At 45.3% G+C, this 24,000-nt stretch overlaps 1 protein-coding gene across 4 annotated transcripts in view; it reads left to right on the top strand.

The window, feature by feature from the left end:
* The window catches only part of LOC119650585 (uncharacterized protein DDB_G0284459), a 268,771-nt gene that overhangs the window by 159,049 nt on the left and 85,722 nt on the right, over positions 1-24,000 (top strand). For all 4 annotated transcript variants that reach the window (XR_005249340.1, XM_038053419.1, XM_038053418.1 and 1 more), the window contains 3 exons: positions 9,834-10,858; positions 18,436-19,567; positions 19,905-20,002. Coding sequence is in view for 3 of the 4 variants with exons in the window: in XM_038053419.1 (XP_037909347.1) it covers positions 9,834-10,858; positions 18,436-19,567; positions 19,905-20,002 (2,255 nt within the window). In the remaining variant the exon portion in view is untranslated. The remainder of the gene's footprint in view (positions 1-9,833; positions 10,859-18,435; positions 19,568-19,904; positions 20,003-24,000) is intronic.

The following is a 24,000-nucleotide window of genomic DNA, read 5'->3' as shown; positions in this document are numbered from 1 at the left end:
AGCATTGACCTGAAAAGAAAGGATATTTCTAAAGAAGCTCTCATGTCTCAAGGCTACGTTTTATTCGATCATCCATGCCGGGATTGAAAACAGAACTACCACTGGCGTCTTACATTTATGATTTCCCCCCACTCCACTCTCAAGGATCAGACTCTTCCCAGTCACTTGGAAAATATGCATCCAAGCAAAGCACAAACAAACATTACTCGTACCTGGATGGCCTATTTTTGTGGCGCATAAGGACCTACCTCTTCGACATTCGTTTCATTTCTACGATGTCATATAAAAACGCAAAAAAATTTAACGGGCGAAAACAAGAATAAAAGTAAAAACGGAGACAGGACACGATAGGGAACAAGGAAAATCACTGAGAAAATATATTTTTATATTAAAATTTCATTTTTCATGTTGCAGAGAAGTGAAACCAGCGGCTGGCGCAGTAGCGGGGGTGGGGGTGGAAAAGTTATGGGCGACCGTTAAAACAGACGAATCTCGTTTTGTTTTATATCGTCTCCTGGACCAGGTTCTTACCGTTTGTAGGTTGCAAGTAGGCGCAGAGAGACCGAGAACGGAGACAACCTGCAGACAACTCGCTAGCAGAAGAGCAGCAAGGATACAGGAATTTGGATCATGTATGTTGCCTGTTTCAAATGCTCCACTGCAATAATCTCGAGGGCTTAAGGATATACTCCTACATATGTGTCTATGTGTATCTACTCCAGGAGTCGTTTCAATTGTGCTGAAACACAACTTTTGTTCAGTGTTAAGATCCCTGATGAGAAATTCATACAAAAGTACTCAGTCTCCTTGGCACAGGAGGCCTTGAGTCAGCTAGAATGTTTGCAGGATAAGATGGTAACCAGCCAAGTCCAAAAGTAAAATATGTATTTGCCTCAAGGAAGGATATGAGCGTGGGAATGATTATGAGATGAAGCCATAAATCTAGGACTAAATTATTTCTAAAGTCTCCGTAATATTTTGGATGATTTCTTTTATGATTGTTCGTATGCGAGGTTTTTGTTGTTCAGATTGGGGTTTTAATTTAGTGAAAGGTTTAGATAAGATAAAGGTTAAGGATAAGAGGTTTCATTGAGTTTTTGTCCAGGGAATGATTGCTTTGCAGGACATTGTTTCAAAACGAAAAGGAATACTCAGTTACATTGTTGGAGCTTCACCAAAGCGGAGGAGGAACTTCCAGTGTGTTTGTAACCATACATCTGTTTTGGGAGACGCAATAACTTCTTCACTACTGGTTGGGAATACAAGGCTTCATTCGCAAGAGCTCCGCGAGAAAATTTATTCAGAATGCATTATTGAAGAAGAGAGCAGGAAGCTAGTCCTTAGTGCGTCAGTTAACTGTATTCGTTGAGTGAAGGACTGTAAATTAACTCCTCAATATTTTGAACCCTTAGAATAGTGGGAGGAGGGGTAGATGGAAAAAATATAAAATGTTAAAAACCCAGAAGCCTCTAGACCTCAAAAGTATCAAAGAGAGTGAAAAGGAATGGTATGACATGTGACACCTCCACGTGGTGACTGCTGTGAGCTATTCCTTAACGAGAATCTGCAAACGGAGATGGATGAAGGCGAGTCTTCTGCGCTTAAAACCGCGGCAAATTGTACCAGCTGGTCCTCCAGGTGCGCTTGCTGTACAGATTAAATGCTGCCCAGCAGCTTCCCGATACGCTGTCCCAACATAACGCTGATATAACAACGTTACAAGAGATGCGTTAGACAGGAGCCGGTCTCCTGAAGAAGAGCCACGACATCATATAAGATAGCGGCCATCCAGTAAACCATGTGCTCGGAGTAGGTTTTTTAGTCAGTTCAAAAATGAAACCTGCCGTTATCGGCTTTGAAAACATAAGCAAATGGCTATGCACTGTGCTCTTGCGAGGCAAATTTAGAAACATAGACCTCATTCACGCTTCTACAGAGGATTCTGTACAGTCGGAGAAGGATACCTTCGATGAGGAAGTAGAAAGGACCCTCGAAGCCTGTCCCAGATATGGTATCAAGCCTGTGTGGAGTTGCCAAATCTCCCATCAGGCGCGTCCCTTCGTGCGGATAAGGGCATGCTCGGCAAATGTGTTATGGCCATGCACATGCACGCTTCCGGAGATGTGCGTGTATGGGCATGTTTATGCGCAGGCCGGATAGGTGGGAAGTAAACGCCCACCCGTGGATAAAAATTGGCTATGGGAAGGATACCCAGAAATAAAACTAAACATGGAGGAGCAGAAGAAGGATAAAGTTACGGTGCAGGGCTTCGGAAACCCAGTGCCGGCGGTTTTTGGGAGTGAGCAAGCGGGCTCCCGGCCGTCGATATCCAACGACCGCATTGCCTCAGTAGTGGGAACCTTGGCTACTGTGGCATCTAATGTTACAAGCGTACGGGAGGAACTTGAACTGGCTTCAGTGATGGATCCGTTCAGAAAGAGCTCGATTTTTCGCAGATCCCCTCCCACATGGGCACAAGCCCCCAGGATCGCTACCCCCAGTGGGAAGCGTATAGCGGCAGTCATCGATGAGGAAGAATCACTGACGCCGATTCACCCGAGCGATGTTTTGGACAATGATCAGTCTGGTGCTGCCTTTACTGCCCTTGGTAAAAAGATCATGGAGTTGTGTGAGTTTATAAAGGAGCGCAGGAACATTCACCAAAATATAAGGGCCATGATAAGAGGCATCCGTATGACGCACGGCAAGGCCCAGGATGAACGAGTAGGGAAGTCGCTGACTAGAAAAGTGAACCAAGCAACTCAAGTAACGCCGGTTCAAAACACAAAAGGGGAAAAACCGGGGAAGAGGCTGCGCGAGAAGCTGAATGACTCAACAGGCCAGCAAACCCCGAAAAGAAAAAAAGGACTCAACTCCCAAAAAGGCGGAGTTCATGAAAAGTACGTCTGAAGCTGCCAGTGAAAATACTGCAGCGGATACCTCGGGAAAAGGGATCGAACCTTCAAAGGCGGATGCGGAAGCTTGGAGGAAGGTAGAACCGCGGAAAAGAAATTATCGGAGGTGATTTTCATTTCCAAACGGAGCGAAGGGTCATACGTCGACATTCTCAGAAAAGTGAAGGCAGACCCGGAACTCACCAATTTGGGAGACAACGTCAGCCGCATTAGACGGTCCCAGAAGGGAGATCTTATGTTGGAACTTAAGAAATCCAAGGATGTAACCGCGGACAAATTCTTAAGCCAAATCGGGAAGACTTTAGGGCAGGAAGCCGACATAAGAGCTAGCAGGCCGGAGATCACTATAATCTGTAAAGATATAGATGAAATCACGACGAAGGAGGAGGTTCTCGAAGCGTTGGAGAAACAGTTCGATCTTGCCGGACTACAAGAGTCAGTGGTGAAAACACTAAGGAAAGCCTATGGGAGAACATAAACCGCCATCATCAGCCTACCAGTAGAGAACGCACTCAAACTGTTAGTAGCAGGGAGAGTGAGAATAGGCTGGGTTATGTACCGCCTTAGGGAACAAGTGGCGTTAAAACGGTGCTTTAGATGCCTTGGCTTTGGTCACATTGCGAAGGCATGCACTAGCCCAAATGACAGGTCAAAGCAATGCAGGAGATGCGGAGTGGAAGGCCATATCAGCAAGGACTGCGGAGCTGACCCAAATTTTCTACTGTGCAAAGGAAAGGAGGGTGTGAACCATCGGCACATTGCGGGCAGCAGCAGGTACCCGGAATACAGGAGAGCCCTTAGCACAAATCGCAGATGAGGTTGATACAAATAGGCTGCTATGTTCCACCCAGCGCTACACTCGTCGAGTATGAGCGGATGCTTGCCGCTCTTGTTTTGGATGCAAGAGGACGTTGGCCGATCGTAGTAGGAGGCGATTTCAATGCGTGGGCTCTTGAATGGGGCAGCCGGATAACTAATGTCAGGGGACGTGTTCTCCTCGAAGCATTCGCGGAGCTGGACATGGTACTGGCGAATGTTGGGTCTTCGTACACTTTCCGGGGAAGGGGCCTGGGGTCTATAGTGGACCTGACATACGTGCGTGCCACTTTAGCCAGTAGAATCGCTTGGCATGTCAGTGAGGACTATACTCACAGCGACCACCAGGCAATCTGCATAGAGATCAAGGGCGGATCGAGCTCGAAAAAGAGTTTTCGCAGAATGCCGGGTGGTATGCTTGGCTGGACAGTGAAAGCTTTCGAGGGGGACACGTTTTCCGCGGTGCTCAAATCCGACATATCCCTGAATGGTACGGCTGGAGAGAAAACCGCCCAGATCACTCGATGGGTGACGGAAGCATGCGATGCTACTATGCCCAGAAGGCGATTGCTCCCCAGTAGGCAACCCAACTACTGGTGGAACAACGATATCGCAAGTTTGCGAGCCGCATGTTTTCGGGCCAGGAGGCTTTGCCAGAGGCTCAGGGGAAAACCCGGTGGCGACGGTAACGGGACCCCGGGGAGCTTGGTTACTGAGATGCTGGAGTCCGAGGAGAAGTGACTTGCGGTTGACTCCGCAATCATCCAAATGCAGGAGGAGTTGCTGAAGGAACAAAGAAGGAGGAAAGCTGCAAATAGGAGAAGGATGAGTGCCTAAGAGCAAACTTACCCCGCGAAGTAATACCTCAATGGTGGTCCCGCGGGGCTGGGGCTGGAGAGACGGGGGGTGGTTTTTAGTGGGTGTGAATCCCACACGCGCCCGTTGTAGTTCCGCCGCTCGGGCGCTCTCCATGTACGCACAAAATAAAAGATATGGTATCAAAATCATTCCTGGGGGTTTTAATAGTCAAGTAGGAACGGAGCCCGTATTTAGCGGATACGTGAGCTTTCAAAACTCAGGATATCAATGAGAACGGACCGCAGGCTATTCAATTAGCAGTGTCACATAAAATGGTTATCGGAAGTACCTGGTATGCGCGGAAACTGGTCCACAAGCAAAAGTGGGTCCCTCCAGTTGGGACCAAGTTCAACCAAATTGACCACGTGTTGATCGAACGCCGCGACCTTTCAGCTGTGATGATGAATGAATGCCAGAACATATAGGGGGAATAGACTCGGAGCACTATCTCCTACGCATAATACTCCGGGCTCGAATAACAACATCATCTAAAATTTTCTCTGATAATCTGGTGAAAATTAACACTGAAGCATCCACAGCACAGCCTTCCGCAACACCTTTAAGAAGGAAATGATGCCACAATAGCCGCAGTCAACGTAGGTTCTGGAGATGAAGTATCGGCAAATGATCTTCGCAATCACCGGAAAAACGTTATCACTGATGAGGCCACAAACATACTTTGCCCAAATCGACAAAAAAAGTCAGAACGGCTGGTTCGTTGGAACGTAATGGGATAATGCCGCATACCGATTAATTTTGCACTCTCAAAGGCCGGGAGCGGGCCGTAATAGTCAGGAACGGGTATACCCTCGGGGACAAAGATCCTACCCTAGTTCCCTAAGGCCTGACCTGTGATTAGCTGATCCCGGAACTCACGGACGGTTCAGTGATTGCTCGAGGCAACGCGGTCTACTAATGCCGGTTCAATGAACACTACCCGACCAAGGTCCCGAAGGGGTTAACTCCTGTTACACGCCACAACTTCCACCTTGGCAGAGCTAGGCTCACATCACCCCATCGATGTCGACAAAGAGTAGTCAATTGCCGGGGACTCCCAGGGTGTCCTGCGTGTATCAATCATTAGCAGCTCGCTCTTCACCGAGAAACTTTCTCGAGGCTACTACCTAGGATGCAGGTATTATGCCAGCTAGGGGGTCAGAACTACTTGCTCGGGCATCTCGGGAACGCCATTCCCCGACCCGTTGAGATTTGTTAACGCCCCTTGAGGTGGAGGTTTCTTGGGAATGAATATATAGGCGTTGCTATACCATCAAGTATGTCAGTAGCCAGAGAAATGGGATGCAAGGAAGCGGTATCTTCGCCAGTGAAACGAAGCAGACTCTTCAGTTAACTTCGCACACATAAGACAACCCTTATGTCTCCAAAAATTAAGGTAAGTCAAATTAACTTACGGCATCCCACTATAGTCTCGTCCTTTCAACTGGCACTGAAGTTGGCAAAGTTGCAGAAATGTCATGATATATCTTTGATATAAGAACCATGGAGTTGAGTTTAGCAGAATCTGCCGTATTGGATCAGTGGAGGAGAGTAATACCTAACACCCAAACATAGTCAGCCATTCCTCCTTACCTGATATTTCGTCAATTTTTTTATTTTTTATCTTTGCTCTGCATGGGAATTTCAAGAGCACATACTGTGCAAAGGAGCAGGTCGCAATAGTCAGGAACGGGGCTCTGCGGAAACCCTGTTCACTTAAGGTTAAGCAGATGGACCGCATTGTAAGGGCACTCTTCCCTGCGCATCCCGTATGGGATGATGACGTCGGCACGGAGAGCGCAGAGGACTGTCCGCTTTTCTCTATAAAAGAGTTGGAACAGGCAGTCCTCTCTATGAAAAACAAGAAGGCGCCAGGACCCGATGGTATTCCAGCAGAGGTATACAAACTGGTATTCCAACACCGGCCAGACCTACTGCTCGGCGCATTCAACGCTTGCCTGAAAGAGTGCATTTTCCCTCCTCATTGGAAGGTTGCGAGGCTTGCGCTGATCCATTAAGGGAAAGGCGACCCCGAATTGCCGCCTTCATACACTGCTGGGAAAGTGGTAGAAAAGCTCATCATAAGTAGACTCGCTGAAGCGATACGCAGGGAAGATCCACAATTGATGCTGTCATGCAAGTCGTGGACACCGTTCGACAAGCAGAGGCACTTAGCCGCCGAAATCGACGGGTGGTGCTCCTCGTAACACTTGACGTCAGAAACGCCTTTAATTCCGTAAGATGGAAAGACATTCTAGCCACACTAGACAATATTTTCAATGTACCGAACTATCTCTTACGGATATTGAGGGACTATCTGAGGAACCGCTCCCTGCTCTATGAAACAGTAGAAGGTCAAAGGTGGATGAAGGTCACGTCGGGGGTAGTACAGGGATCCCTCCTAGGGCCGGACCTCTGGAACGCTACCTATGACAGTCTACTTAAACTTGACATGCCAGAAGAATCGCGCCTGATCGGTTATGCAGATGATGTTGCGGCATTTGAAGAGAAGCAAAGCGGGCTTGACATGTTGATTCGATGGGTAAGAGGATGGACGACTGCTTGCACTAGAAAAAACCGAAGTAGTAGTCCTCACTAAAAAGACAGTTCCGACCCTGCGTCCCACATGGTTCGGCGAGTCGATAATCGAGTCAGAAGGTAAGGTACCTTGGACTGACTCTTGACTCAAATATGAGCTTTTCTTTGCAAAACCAAGCAGCAGGGGACAAGGCTGTAGCTGGCAAATGGCAAATGTTGGAGGTCCTACGTCTAGCAGGCGTCGTTTCCTGATGAGTTCAACGGAGTCTGCCCAGCTCTACGTCGCGGAGGTATGGGCTGACTCTCTGGACAAGGAAGTCTATCGTTAGCATCTCAAACAAGTATAAACACGAGGGGTTTTGCGGTTGGCGTCTGCGTACCGTACTGTCTCTGAACCAGCCGTGATTGTGATCGCGGGAGTGATCTCCGTTGCCCGTCTTGCTAAGGAGCGCCAAGTTATATAGAAGCGCAAGGGAGAAGAGCCAAAGGAGGTAGTTGGTCGTGAAGAGCGGCAACGCACTCTAGATGAGTGGCAAATCTCTTGGCAAAATGAATCGAGAGACAGATGGACCACGTGCCTCATTCGCAACTTAGGTGCGTGGCTGAGTCGGAAGCGTGGCTGACTATTTCCTTACTTAGTCCTTAAGTGGATATGGAAGTTTTTAGTTTATCCTGCTCAAGATTGTGTATTTTGCAATGGAGTTGTGAACGATGCACATCACACCATTTTCCGGAAGGTGGGTAACTTTATTTATTCACAGGGGAACTGTCCGCAGACAACATTTTCGAGGAGGTGCTGAAGAATGCTGACAGGTGAAACCGTGTTGCCCATTACGTTCGGGCCCTTCTGCTAAGAAAATAGAACTCGACCGGTGGAGGAGCCGGATGGCAGGGAGTTCCTTGAACTGCCAGTTCCCTTTCTCCTCTCCTCTCCCGTTGGTGAAAGGAATTCCCTTATTTGAAGGCTCCGCAAGGCGGGAGAGTTCGGGACCTAACTCGAAGTAATGTGACAAACGGTTCCAGGCTAGCTCTCTGACGTTGGGAGGTGTTTAGTTGGTAGTCCAATGATGTACCGAATCGGGAGTCCAACACTGTGTGCGTAAATGCATTCACCTACTCTACTGCAAAAAAAAAAAATAGTCAGCAACGGGTGTACTGTCGGGGATGAAGCCCTAAACTAGTTCCCTGAGGACCGACACGTAGCTGATCCTGGAACTCACGGATGGCTCAGCCTCGGGGCTCGAGGCATCGCGGTCTAGTACCATTGGTTCAATGCACACTACCCGACCAAGGTCCCGAAGATACTGGATCTTAATACATGTCACGATTACAACTTTGGCAGACCTAGGATCATATCAACCCATCGACATTGACACAGAGCTGTCGACGGTTCCAAGGACTCCCAGTGTGCCCCGACGTGTACAGGTCATTCGCGGTTCTCTCTTCACTGAGAGACTTCTTCAAGGTTATTATCTAGGATGCAGATATACTTCCAACTATGGGGTCAGAACTACTTACTCGGGCCCCTCGGGGATGTCACAGAAGAGTTGGTATGATAAGATTTTAAAAACCGAATGCATTTACAAAAATATCTCTTGCATATGAAAAGGATAAGGCGCCTGTGTTAAATATGTATCAAAATTCTCGACCCTCCTTCCGTTTACGAAAGTTGGATCCAATCTCCCTCTGTTCCATACTTTTTTTTTGTTCGACAAAAATCCTGTTTACGGAAGTTACACCCACGCTCTCGGCTCTACAACTTTTTGCATAACCTAAAGAAAGAACTAAGTGAAAAACGCAACTACCCTACAAGGACTTCATCAAGGAAGTTTCTCATCAATATTTCAGATATAAATAGTACCAACAAACACAAATGTTCCATTCAACTCTCCACAACGAGCGCCCGCCATAACCACCCATTCATTTCCGTTTTCCATTCAACGTAGCTAATTTCAGTTGGATTTGGAGCAAAGTAAAATCCCAATCCTGCCCACCCACACCATGAATAACAGTTCCATCGAGAATCAAGAACAACATGAACACGAAACTAGGAAAATTATATTTGTACACAAAATTCCATTTTCCCAGGAACAGCGGGTCACATAAACATGACCTCATTTCTATCGATTTCACCCGGAAAATTTGAAAGGAAAATTAATTTTAAATTGAATCCTCTTCAAGTTTGTCCTATTCGCCCCCGGGAAAAGGTGAAGTTACGTAGAAGAGTAGATAAAGAAGGATTAAAAATGGAGCGGTTCCCTGGGGGAGGGAAAGAGCCCAGGACGAATTTTAAATAAATAACTTTTCGGGGGTACCTGTAATTTAATTGCAGCCAATTCAATGGTTTTTTTTTTGCGAAAACTCATTTCGATGATGGTTTTATGATTCTTGAAGGATGCTTGATACGAGAGAGCATGTTTAATTTGGACGGAAAAGTCCTTTTTTGTCCGAGTCGGTAGAGAACTAGGTCAGCTTGGAAGTGATTTTTCCAAACCCATTTCCAACTCAAATCACAATTCCAATGCAAGAAAAAAGGATTTTCCTAGAACTGACCTGACTTTATACTAAAAGTCGTTAGCTAAAAGGGATGACATCCCATAACGGTGGGGAAGTCACCGTTCAAAAACTATGCACTCTAAAAACGGGGACTCCCCGAATTCTCCTGAATCTATTCAAATAATTGCAACTTTTCTCTCTCCTTTTTTTCAGATGCCTTCTCTGAAACACCATCGACATGTACATCCTTGGATTCACCCGAGCCAGGACACTATCCCCGAGGAATTATAAATCCAAATTATCCAGGATTTCAACATTTAGCCCATACCCTCTCGGAGCACTTTGTCAATCATCATTTGGATCAGGACGACAGTGATTTATCTGAATTTGAAGTGGAATTGAGTGTAGAAAGTTTAGATGAAAGTTTTGCAAGCTATCACCATAATAACAATATGATAGACAGCACTCCGAACAATAACAATGATAACGAGCACGACAAGCGGGAGGATGAGGACAGAAGTAGTAAGTCTGCGATGGATACTTCACAGGACAGTATCCAGGATTATCATGATCACGTGAACTATAATACGAGCACGGATGATATGAAAGATACTCGCCTGAGCAAGGAGCTTAACCTTCCAGAGATTCAAATTTATGAAACCGACACCAAACGTCAGAGTTCAAAAAAGGATAACCATCTAACGAAAGAGAACTGCACCCTGCTACAGGACAAGACCATCTCCTCGACCATGATGGTCTTAGAGGAGCTAGCCTGCGACCTGGATACTTATCTGAAAAAGTTTGAAACTGTAACTGACATCAAAACACTCCATAGTCCTGCTCTCATTGAGGATGCCACTCGAAACTGTCCCACTCCCGATATCCTTATAAAGAACGACAAGAAAAGCTGTCGAAAGAAACCATCCCCTACGTCGACATCATCTGAAAATCGACCCGATCTACTTCGAAATGTTAGTCCAAACTCGGACTGTTACTTGTCCGACGAGAAGAAACTAAGGATAGCGGTACCTGATACTATTCAGATAGAATCAAAACGGCAGGTTACCGACAAACAGGATGAATTGAATTCGTATAGTATTACCCCGGTGGATATTGTTGGGGACTTTGGTCGGGAAGTGGAGCATGAGTTTGGCCTGATTGTGTCCGGATATAATTCAATTGGAAGGTTTTGCGGCGACGAATCAATTGCCAAGGATATGAGCAACACTTTTGATAAGGTTAGTGCTAAATTTTGTTCTAAAGATATCCCTCGAACCTTTTTGTAACTTAAAGGACCTTCTCTTCCTCTTCTCTAACCCTCCCCAAAATTACAAGCATCCCTTCCAGCAAAAGTGATTAATTTCAATAATGGCACAAGATGTTCGGTTTATCAATTTATAAGGCGACTCTACGTGAGATGTATGCTGATAACTCCGCCCACAATTGGGTGGAATTCACACCCCAACGGGCGCATATGCTCCGCATGGCATGCACTGCATAATTTATCAACTATCATGTGTGCTTGGTGTTTTCGTGATATCTGCCAACAACTTTTCCACTGAATTATATCAAAATATCTTTTTTTACTTCGTCAGACGAGTTTCGAAGGATTGATGGATCACCTTTCTAAAAAATGAAAAAGCAATGACAAGACTGATGGTAATGAAAGCGGATTGTATCGTGACCTTGAAAGAGGAGAGCTCCTTGTGCTCTTAGGGGGAAATAAATCAGAGCTTCTGTTTTGTCCTTGTATTTGATGCATAAGTTACGAAGGAAATTACATGAAACGGAACTCTCTCTCTCCCTTATTGACGCAGGTTTGAGGCATTACAATCCCTCCTGGGACCAAAAAAAGAAAGGTTGCCAACGAGCGTGACCGTATCATTCTTTTTAAAAAATTAAAGGCATCGCGGGGCTGCATCCATTTAATAACGAATCAGACCAATTGGAAAGAAACTTTCTCAGTTTTTTTTGGTCCACAGGCTTCTCTTTTTTGGCAATTTCATCCAAAGCACAGACAACTCCTTAGATATTGGTTTACCCTTATCCTAGTAACAACGTGATCGGAAATGTCTCTCATGTACTAATCGCTCTTTTCGCTGCCTTCTGGACAGCACTGTCTTCTGAAAGTGGAAATGTTCAAAAGGCTCTGGCCTGGACACGTCTGACTGTGGGATTTTTACCCACTAAAACCTACCTAAAACCTAGACTTTCCCTAGGTTCCTCCTTTCTTCCACGAACCTAGGACATTGGAAGAATACGTGCGCTGGGTCCTCCAGAACCCCGTCACAGGGCAATTAGGTGAGGTGTCCAATTTAAACCTGTACAGGTATTGACGGTATCCTCCATGGGTGGCGAAAAACTGAGTGAGATCATAATTTATCTCCCCATGCTTTCTCTCCAGCCACTCCCCGATGGAAAGAATCAACCTGTAAGCCCAACGACCCTTTTCTGACTGGTTCCATCGCTGTTGCCATCTACTTATGGATCTCTCCCTTTCGGCATTATTCACTTGCAATGAAGGAGAGAAGGACCTGGTGTTGTATATATCCATCATCTGGGTTGGCAGGATGTCAATCGGCATCATTCCCGAGGTGACGAACGCTGCATCATCTGAGACTGTCCTGAAGGCTGTTCTTCTGTAGACCGTACTCAGTTTATGTCGTTGCCTAAAACATGCAGCGCTTTTCCCCAAACTGGAACGTCCAAGTATGCCGAGGTCCTCCTTCGTTCAGCAACATCCTTGCCAGAGCCATACTCATTGTAGATGCTTTTTCGTAAATATACTCTATGTACTGCTTAAAATTGAGTTTTCCGTTTATCATCACTGCCAATTATTTGATATCCGGCTTGGAAATGATGGTACGATTCACAATTCTAAAGCAGGCGTAATTTCTCTTGCGCGCTTAGTGATAAGGACCGCCTGCGACTTTTCCTACGCGAGTGCCAGTCTACCACCCTCTATCCAATCCTTGACAACGCTGATTGCTTCGTTTGAGTACAACTCAACATCCTCGAGATGCTTTGCGACCACAACCAGTGCTATTACGTCGGAATAACCCACTACAGTGATCTCCTCCAGAACTGGAAAGGTAAGTTCATCATTATACAGGATGTTCCACAGTATTGGGCCCAGTACAGAGCCCTGTGGGACGCCAACGGAGACAATGTATTCCTTGGGTCTATGATCGGTATTATACCATAGCATCCACTGTTGCAAGTAACTATCGACAATAGCAGCGAGGAAGGTGGGAACACCAATAGTCGTCGCAGACTTTCGTATAAGGTTCCAATTGGTGGAATTGGATGCGTTCCTCACATCCACGCAATATTTACTGGTACAACTCCTTCCATGAGTTGCGTTTTCGCCCAAGCCAGTAACCATTTTGATGCCATCAATGGTTGATCTGGCTTTACGGAACCCATACTGCCGATCTAAAAGGTCTCCTTGGCTATTGATAATTTATTATAAATTTAATCTATTATAAATTTCCTGCTCCAAACTTTTTCCCCATAGTATCTATAAGACATTTGGATCTATAAGAGGACAGTTCACCTGAAGGTTTACACCAGCTTCTGCCGCTTTCATGGTGCAGGAAACCATACCCTCAGACACGCACGCTTCAAACAATTCAACGAACATGTCCGGTCTAGATTTTACGGCAAGTTGGGGGGGGAGGGGGGCCTTATTCGGTATGCCATCCAGACCCGGGATTTGCTGTCGCCCATTCGACTGAAGATCTCCAGCAGCTCGTCCCTGGTGACTAGTGGAATCAGCGTCACATTCAAGGGTCCCTGGAAGGTATCCTCTTGTTGGAAGAATAAACCCTGGATTATTTTCAACAGGAGCATAAGGCGCATGATCCTTGGAGATGAAGGGCCTTTGAATCGTCCTGTCACAATTTTCCGAACAGAACTCCATAAAACATTGCCTCGTACTCCGCTGGTTGGCGAGCTTGTTGGATCCTGGGTCCTCTGAGCCGTTCATCTGTCTTGATGCGAATCGATCGAAGACTGGCAAGCTCACAATTCCACCAATAATTGGGGGAGCATCGACGCGTCGCATGCTTTAGAGATGCTTTGTGCGGCATGGAAAGTTCTATCAGTGGAGATGCTTGCTTTGCTAGACAGATCGCTCGGTGTGGCGTAACAGCTGCATACGCGGTTATTTTTTACCTCCGCAAACCCGCTAGCCCCTAACCCATGGTATATTGTATGGCTTGACGACCACACGCCCATATCACCGCTCCACCAGTCGAATCTACGACTTATGCACCACCGTCAGGATTTCTGTAAGGTTCACTACTGATAGCAGTCACCATCGCTAATGATAGCAATCTCCATGCGGTCTGCGCAAACAAATCCTGATTGCGGTTTATTTGTATTGAAATCATTTTTTCACTGCAGTTAACGCCTACCTAAATTCCGTAGAGAGATCTAGAAGTCGCATTATGACCGTTTGAGTACCGCCATAAGCTTTTCTTAGGCCCATGATAGATTCTTCTCTGAATTCCTTCAACCTGAATTGTTGCTTCAAGCCAGTGCAGGTCTCTTCTCTTATCGAGATCCTTGCACTGTATATAGATTTCATGTTTTTGGGAACGTACCGCGACATTCTCCCCAAGTGAGTGAGTCAGATTACAAAAACTGTCAGTTTCTCCCATGCTGGATTTTTTTTCAGTTCAAACATGAGATCCCCTTCTAGGTCCTCCGGATTTTGCTGACATTTCTGCCTAGGTCTTTAAGGTCGGGGTCAGATTTCACCTTTTTCAGTATCTCCGCAAAAGATAGATTTCCTTTGCTGGAGATCACAATTGCCTCTGATCGATTGCCTACTTGCTACATTTTCAAAACTTAGAGTTACTTGATCCAGGTTCACGACCCAACAAGAGAGTCAACAAATGTTATCAGCGTAGTCTAGGCATTCCAGAAAAGATATCATACTCCATTTAATTCCTCTATGTCCTCAGAAAAGGCAGCATGAAAAAGGTCACCGATAACAAGGAGAAATAATACCGGGAAAACATTGAGTATCTTCTTAAGCCCAAACCCAAACCCACAGGGCGTACCTGCGATAATCAGTCAAGTCAATCAGGACAATTTCAGGTGAGGCTGCGTGTGTTAATGCAGGAATAGTCCCGATAGATATCCAGGAAAAAAACGATTAATCTGTCTGCAAAGAAACAAAATAACAAAGGGCGGAAAGCCGCTGAAAATAGGGTGGTTTTGATGGGTTTAGTGCGTGCGAATCACGTATCCTGCCGCAACCGCTGTCAGTGGAAACAGTGTGTCATAGATATAAAAGCCGTTCCACCCATTGATGCAAATAAGAAGAGTGCGACGACCAATCCAATTATATTTATATTCTTCTCCAAATCCAGAACCATTAGTCTTTGATTCGATAAGAGGGCAAGCAGATATTGTCAGCGTTATATTTGTATCCACCATTTTAGTTTCCGCGCATAGCTGTCTAATACGCGTCATACACAGTCCGACCGTCAGCCGGTGATCGATTCAGAAACGATTAGCCGCTGTTCTGGTAGGTAATCAGGCACACGGCTAATGGAGAGACTTTGGGCGGTTCAGGCGCAATTGACAGGCCTGTCGGATCGTGTATGCCACGGCTGAAGAAGTACTGCTGTTCCATGACTGCTACACTCTGAATTACTATTCACCTGGGATCTCAGTGTGTTCTTGCGACCGTGAAATCACCATTCCCCTTTTTCCTTTTTCACAATTTTCCCTGGATCTTTGTGATATTGAAGCTGATCGCATCCTAATTCTATTAGAAGAGTCCTGTCGGGCACCGGCGGAGGCAACGTGCTCCTTGCGTTCGTCATCGCTTTTATACCAGAACGTCGTCAAAGGTCATCCATATAATGATCTTTTTTGCCAAGACCAATGCATTCATCACGTTCAGGGTCACTGTAACGCAGTATTTGCAAGTACTACCCTTTGCATGAATAGCATTTTCGGCCAAACAGATGACCAATTTGATGGCAGCAATAGTTGACCTAGCTTTAAGGAAGCCATATTGCCTACCTGAAAAGTTTCCTTGGCTTTGGACAACTGGAAGTAATCTATTGTAAATTACCCACTATAACATTTTCTCCATAGTATCCACAAGAGATAAGAGCCTAAAGAAGGGTGGTTGACCTGGAGGCCTACCAATCTTAGGCAGCATTACTAGCTTCTGCCGTTCCCATGATGCCAGAAATATCTCCTCTGACATGTACCTTTCGAACAACTTAGCAAACATGTTCGTTCTGGATTGCACGGCGACTGGTGGCTTGACTGGTGTCTAATCAACCGCAAGTCTCCAGCAGCGTGTTCTCTGGTGGCTATTGAAACTCCCGTCATACTCAAAAGTTGCTGGAAGCTGTCACTGTCTCTCCTTGCTGAAAAGACAAACCCCTAGATGATTTTCAACAAGAAGGTAAGGCACGAAGATGCGCCTCTGAACCGCCCGATAACGATTATACAGCCGCTTCCAAAGTAATTTACGTCATCCTGCAAGCAGAGCTCTTTAAAACATTCCCTGTTACGTCGCTGAACAGCCAACTTGAGGTCCTCGCGGACTTCCTTTTGACCATGATCGATCCTATCTATTGCCCTCTTAGCCGTTCGTCTGGCCTGGCTCTGACAAGTCAATCGAAAACTGGTGAGTTCAATATTCCGCCTCCCCTACTGCTGAATGAGCGTCTGCTAGGCAAGGCGGCATGACATGCTTTGTCAGTACATTACATTACATCTGTAGAAATGCTTATTAGGTTGCTCATCCATTTCTTTTGCAAACTATCCTCGCTTTTTTCCGCTGGGGCTCACCATGGATTCTTTCCCAAATTTTTCCAACTTAAATTGTTATTCCACGCCAGTACAGATTTCTTCTCTGGACGGTAGTGACGAACTGCACTGCATTCATTTCATATTTTTAGAAAGGTGTCACGACATTCTTTTCAAGCGAGTTCATACCTTCATTACGAAAGCCGTCAGAGTTTCCCATACTGGATCCTCTCAGCTCAAATAGAGAATCCTCATTCTGGATCCTTTGGATCTTGGTGACATTTTGGCCTGGTTCTACTAGTTCGGGGTCAACTTAGGCCCTTTTAAGGTTTTGTGTAAACACAGGTAGGCAATATGGCTTCCATAAAGCTAGGTCAACTATTGACACCATCAAATTGGTCATCTGTTTGGCCAAAAATGCTATTCACGCAAAGAGTAGTACTTGCAAATACTGCGTTATAGTTACCCTTCCCTTATAGGGAAGACCTTGACGACGATTGATGTTCCCATTTATCTCGCTGCTACTGTCAACATTTACTTTCACGGTCGGACGTTCTGGCACAACAGCGATGACGGACGCAAGGAGAACGTTCCCTCACAGGACTTTTCTATTGGATGTGATCAACTTCAATATCGCAAAGATCCAGGGAAAATTGTGAAAAAGGAAAAAGGGGAATGGTGGTTTCACGGTCGCAAGAACGGTTTACTGTCTGTCTGTCCTTCTGTCTGTCTGTCTGTTCGTCACACGCAATTTTCTCAGAGACGGTTGTAGCGATTGACACCAAATTTGGTAGAAAGGTGGGAACTGTGAACGCTCAAACATACAATGAGTTACATCCTTTTACGTTGAATTTAAGGAGGTGTCCCCATACATGCAAAAGGCGGTGTAAAATTTTTTTTCATCAAATATAGTCATGTGAGGTAACAAATTAAAGGTCTCAATAAGTACTTTTCGAAGCCGGTCTTAGTTTTGATTTTTGTCGGAAAGGAGGAGAGGAGGAGAGTGCGGGGAGTTGAAAGTGGTCATTTCTTTAAGCTGGCCATTCTCAGAAACTAACCAACCGAAAAATCTTAAAAAAATCATGGAGCTGCCACTATACGGTACGCAGGCCTCAAAATACTCTCCATATCGATATCTATTCAAATTAAGTTAATAATAGTATATTACTATAATTTTTTGTAATTGGCTGAAAACCTCCCTTAAATTCATCCTAGCACCACGTAGCCTAGTGACGTAGGCTATGATGTAGAGCATGATCTCCCCAAGTTTGGTGGAAGTCGCACTATTACTAACAAAGTTATAATACGTCAAAGTTGTTGCTTCTTTGCAAATTCAAGACTATGAATGTCAATATCATCCGAAAGTGGATACTCTCACATAATATATGGATATATTACGTGCTACGTACTAAGAAATACACAAAACCTTCCGTACCTGAAGCGCCGAGCTTCCGGTTTCCCGACTTGTTTGGAATTTCCACGGGCGTTAGACTTCCCTTGCTGGAAAAAACAATTGGATTTCTTTTCAGCAACCGACACATGTTTCCCCCCTTCCGAACTTTAGGTCTCTGGCCAGAGCGCCTTTTTCCTTTTAGATACCTGTTGGCAGTCTAGAAGCTCCCTCTCTTTGTCTCGCACTCTTCAATTTAATCGTAGGTCGAGGGTTGTTTGAATTGGTGTCACTGTGATCGACTGTCCTTGTTATATCTGGCATCCTCCAAGGCTGGGGTTATAATTTGCCTGACGACTCTCCAGCCCAGAATTGGCTAAATCACACACTACCCGGTGTGCACATATGTGCGCGTTACTGTGTAGCCTCGTTACTTATGAATCGAAATGAAGTATTCATTCTTGACCAGACGTCCTCGAGAGTCACCCCAAGATTTGTACACGTATTACATTTTCCAGCACCGGAATGACGCACAAACTGAAGCGCTATTCATATATGCATTGCGCACATATTCACATATTACTCAAGCATTCCAGCCAACTAATTTCACATTCCATGTCTTATTATCTAATTCCACACCAGATGACTGATGCTGCACTCTCGAACTGCAAAGAGGAGATTTCCGTTAGTTCTGAAATTAGTCTATCGACAAGATCACTTCTCCAAGGCATGACTACATGTGATTCCACCACATGTGATCTTGTAAAAACATCGACACCAGCGGCATCTCCACTTACAGATGATCCACAAAAGCGACCATTAGAAATCGCCAACCACGCATGTAAACAAACGTTCATGGAGCAATCTGAGGAATCGTTGCCACCAGCCTCCAATGCCTCCACCCCGTCCACATCGGGTTCTTCGCGATCATCTTTGATACTATCGCAAAATTCCGATCAGGCAAACGATGAGCACAGAACGTCGACAGTTAAGCTCATAAACGAAAATAGCAACGAGAACAGCATCTGCAATGGACCAATCGTTACAGCAACAACAACAACACCGCCGCCCACAATACCAGCGATATCGGAATCGGGAACGGAGTCTGAAGCGGCTCGAGTCGATGCTAATGAGATCACTAATGCCCCAACTAGCAGTACCAATGCCTCGGAAAAGTTCATACCAACGGCGATAGTCAAGCCAAAGTACCAAAAGCCATCGTACGACGAGCGGCAATTACCTCCAATCGGCCTGGCCTACTGTAGCGATCAAGCAGGATCGCGAGCCTGGTATGAGCAAAAACCAGTCAAGGACGCGCATCCACCCACAGCCACTGCTGCAGTCGTACCAACCACGAATTCCGCCGCGCATAGTAGTGAATCGCGATCGCGGAAAATCCATCAGCTTCCCGTGCATATTGATCGTGATCGGGATCGTGATCGTGATCGTGATCGAGCCGCCGGTAAATATCCTAAAAAATCGATCGGTCGTACGCTTTCCTCGGTCCTTGCGCGAACCGAGAGACTCGCGGGTAGTGGCCAGAATCGCAAGGACTCTGGATCCTCGACGGGCAGTTGTGTCGCGATCGTGACGCCACGGAAAAAGGATAAAATGGAAAATTATACCAGTTTCGGGGGTGGTGTTGGGGAGAAGAGAGTGATAGGTGGTAGTGCGGGTAGAAATCTGATTTATGAGAAAAATAATAACAACAATAATAGTGTGATCAAGTGCAGTAAGGGAAACAACAATAGGAAGGAGCACGCCCTGAATTCAGGTGAGAATCTCTTTTACTATCATCAGGAATCAGAATCTTATTCGCGAAATCAATCAGAAAAGATAGTTTTCCAATATGGGATTTATTAGTCCATTGCAAGCTTAATTATTTCTGATTGAATAGTTTTAGATTGACTCATAAGATAAGTACGTATGCCTCCGTATGATCTGGATGTGGGCATACGTGCTCGAATGCATCTATTTGTGGGTCAACTAATTAATACTGAGTAAAGCCTTATTCATCAAAAGTGATTTAACTTGCCTCACCTTGAACCACATTCCCTTATCTACCAAAAGAATCTAATTTTAATCTTTTACCATCTTTTTTCCATTCGCAGCCAGTTTCGAAATTTACAGCATCGAAACAGCCCTTCCAGTCATCGACTTAGAAGCCATTGAGAATCATCTGAAGAAAGCCAAAGAGGAGGAGCGAAAGGTGAGTTGGGAAAAACAAAATTTTCACTTTGAATTGTATGCGGCCAGCCTGAAAGCGGAGCCCACTGAAATTCACTAATTAATGGGAGCTGCGGAATTGCGTACGGCATTCCATCTTTATGACGGCGTGTTAATTAAACAATTCGTTACGTACTAGACAAAACAGAATTATATGAGCATGGAATTGGCATGTGTGCATGTATGGACGTATTCTGCAGGTTAACCCTTTGTTTGGACCCTGAAGTGGGGCTTCTTTGAAAGGGAATCATTTCATAAAGATGACCTAAATTCTGTGGGTAATAATTAGTTTGTTGGGAAGAATGATGGAAAAGTCAATGTGGACTTATGAATATTTAAAATTTGGAAAACTGGGAACGGGATCAACCTGTGAGCTTCATAGTCAATTCAAAAAATAATCAGGGAGAATATCAGAAAAATAGGGGAATGGAAAAACTGTCAAGATACATTCTTTATATCTCGGGAATTAAAAGAGAAGCTAAACTAAACAGAAAGGGTATTCAGTATATCTAGAGTTGCAGGCAAGATTTTCCAGCTCAATTTGCTAAGGATCCTCCTGCTCTGCGGGTCTACCTATAAGCGTAAGCCTCAAGAAAATCAACTTTTATACGAGTTCAAGGATGTCGGCTGGCTCCTTGTTACTTCTGCTCCTTATACATCACAGAGGAGAATTTCACGGCTTGAATTTACGCATGGAGCTGAGCAGAAACTATAAAAATTTAGGATGATTGTAAATTGTCGGGAAGGACTAAGATGAATAATTTCAATTTCCTTACTCTACTGGTCATATTCATAAAACTCCCCAAAATCTTTGAATGGTGTCTAAATTTGCTGCCAGACCATATCCAGAGGTATGTAACAGACGCCGGGTCTCTGAAGCAAGGCTACAATGTGGACTCTGAAACGAGGCAGCCCATAATGGTAACTGCCTAGTAATGTCTCCAGTAATAGTCAGCGCCCATCTATCAGGAGCAAAGAGCTTTCTCTGGGTGGATGACCTCCATTAGCTTATCCAAAAATACGGTGAATCGGAGGCTTTCATTGAAGTAAAATTGCCCAGCGAACGTCCACCTTTTCATGCCTGCCGCAGTCCCTCTCGCACCAGCATACCTATGTGCCTTATTATAGCTTTGCCACCTTCAGGTGGTGTGTTGGCGAAGCTCTCCGGAGTATTTTTCCCTTACAAAGCCAATAGAGGATGACACTAGGAAGAAATATAGGCTGGAAAAAGGTCACTAATAAAAAGTACAAACTAAAATTCGATAAATTTGTTGTTTATTAAATCGTAAAAACATTAGCTTGGAGCCTTGGAGAAAACGTCCAAATTCTCGCTAGACGAAGGTTGCAAGAGAGAGAGATCTCAAAGGACATGTTAAGGGATTAAATTTCGAATACCAACTGAGAATGCAACGAAAGATGCGAATGCGCTTCAAAAACGTGCTGCCTACATCCTTTTGTGATATGCTGCCCGGGGTTGCGAGACTGATGTTGGTGACGCTCGTGATTCTCGTTGAAGTAGCGAATCTATCAGTGGTCGTGTCGATATGAAGATTGACACCGAAGGGTCTAGGTGCACGGTTAATCTTATGCGGGCCTATATAAGGCTGCTTCAGTGGTTTTCACATTGGGTTGATCCACTTAAAACATAGGAATAACTCCGCAAATCCGATAGACCTAAGTTTCTCACCTCTAGGATGCGCCAGATTTTGAGCCGCGCCGAAAACTCTCCTGCGTAAGGCGGATGCGACCATCGCAATAGCGGACATATCTCCCTTAACGATAATTTGTATAAGTAAATGCAACCAACGTTGATTTTGAAAAAAAAGAAGGTTACCGCAAGCGGTATCTATGAGGAAAATATAAGAGCTTTGTAGAATTGAAAAGTACTCGTTGGGGTAGATTCGATCTCACCTGATAGTTACATATAATCAGAAGCTTAACTCTCTTCCATCAACAATAACTCAACTACAATTAAAATGGTGCCTACATTCAAGAAGAAACTTTCCTCATATGCTGAAAATCAGCTAAAACGTGTAATATACACAAGCATCCAGAAAAGTTTTGTAGGGCCATTTAACGAACCTCGTTCCTTCTCTCCCTTTCTTCCTCTCCAGAGATTTTAACCTTCTCATGCTCCTTTGACCTAATCATCCTAGCCTTCCAATTCCTTCCAACCACCTTTCCCATTTTTCGTTTCTACTTTCTTCCTTTATGAACACTTGCTCTGCCCTGAATTTCAATACCACCAACAACTGGACAATCTTGATCTCATCCTTTCCAACCTCTCCGAACGCCAGCACTCTTTATTTCCTTGCACATCCCCGTCAAAACTGACGCTTACTAACCCCATACTTGAATTTGTAGCGGAGTTCACCCGTTCAAACTAAGTTCAACTTCCATAAAGTCAACTTTGACGATCTCAACTCAACTGGGATCACATATTACGCAACTCAACATCAACGTCCGATCTCCTCTCCTGCTATGTCCCTTCTTTCCCTGCTTGTCTGCGTTCGTACCAAGCTTGGTTTGCAACGGAGATCCTTAATGACATCCCCCTGAAACATTCCCTGCAGAAGAAGTTTCAGACTTCAAAGAATGACACCAACCTTGCTTACTTTAAGACTATACGCTCCACTATGAAAACGATAATTAAAAAAGCGCATAAAAGGTACTTGTTTTGCGTCAACGCCGCCCTTGCCCGCAATAATTTGAAATCGTTTTGGTCCCACATTCGCTATTCCCGTAATTCCACTAAATTTCTCCTTTCTTCCATCAGCTTTTCTTACTCCACTGCCAACTCCCCAAAACAATCCTGCAACCTTCTCTGCGCTTATTTCTCTTCAGAACCAGCTCGTACCATTCACGAAGAGAAGCACCCTCCTCACCCTGCATTTAAATATCTCTCTGAGGTCTCCATACAATGGCTTACCCAGTGTTCGTACGTTGACTCTACCTAGAGCTGTCAATCACAAAGCAAGTGCCTGAGGGTTTCCCCGTCTTCCCCGCAGTTTCGATAATGGGAATTGTTGGCTATACCGATCCTGGCGACATAGTCCCCTATGCAGACCGCCATAATCTTATATATGATTGGGTTTTGTTATAAGCGGGCCAAATCCTTCTTTACTCGGCACACAGGATAAACCTTCGCCATCTGGGGTCCGCGGTTGCGGTAGAGTAGAGTAGAGTAGAGTAGATTCCGCCCTTGACAGTCGCCAGCGAAACCTCGACTGTACCCGCCAAGAGCAGAACTCCACCTAGCCAATCCGTCAGCCCGCTCTTTCCCCTTTAGGTTCCAATGACTGAGAAGCCAGAGGTGGGTGACCTTGATCGTGCCACCTAGACTGTTCAGCACACCATCTACCTGGGGGATACTATCGTCCTTAATGGGCGGTTGGCTGGTCAGAATGGCTTTGTTACATTTGGGAATAATGCCCCAGCCATCTACAAGCATCCACTACTACTAGTGCTTCCGTTTGGAATACACTGGCGAAACTTAGAAGAGCATACGACTCGGATGCACTGTGAGTATTCGAGAAAACCCGCCCACCAACTTCACAGACCATCTTTGATCCGTTGGTCAAAAATACTGTGTCATACCCCACCGGTCTTCCAGCATCCGGACTCACGTAGCCTAACGACACGGCGCGCTACAACGTAGTTAATGTGGAGGTCTAAGAGCTGTGTACATCCAGAGAACGATCCGCGACCAGAGAACCCATTCCTTTTCAAAGGTTATCTTGCAGGCATAGAAGGCTGTACAGGTCGTCTTAGCCCAATGTTCAATCTCCAATTTAACTTTGGATCTAGAATTACATCCAGAAAAGACATCCATGGGAAGAAATAACCAATCTTTGTTCATTCAACCGCGGTTGGTGGCCCACAGGCACAGCTTTCTTAACGCTGCCTCCATAATGTTGCTCATAAGGGACGAAAACATCCCTGACACTAATATCACCAAATCGTCGGCATACGCCACTACCT

This window comes from Hermetia illucens, chromosome 3 (genome assembly GCF_905115235.1).
Source record: "Hermetia illucens chromosome 3, iHerIll2.2.curated.20191125, whole genome shotgun sequence".
Lineage (NCBI taxonomy): Eukaryota > Metazoa > Arthropoda > Insecta > Diptera > Stratiomyidae > Hermetia > Hermetia illucens.
The sequence above is the reverse complement of the archived record's forward strand: the minus strand, read 5'-3'. Positions and strand labels throughout refer to the sequence as shown.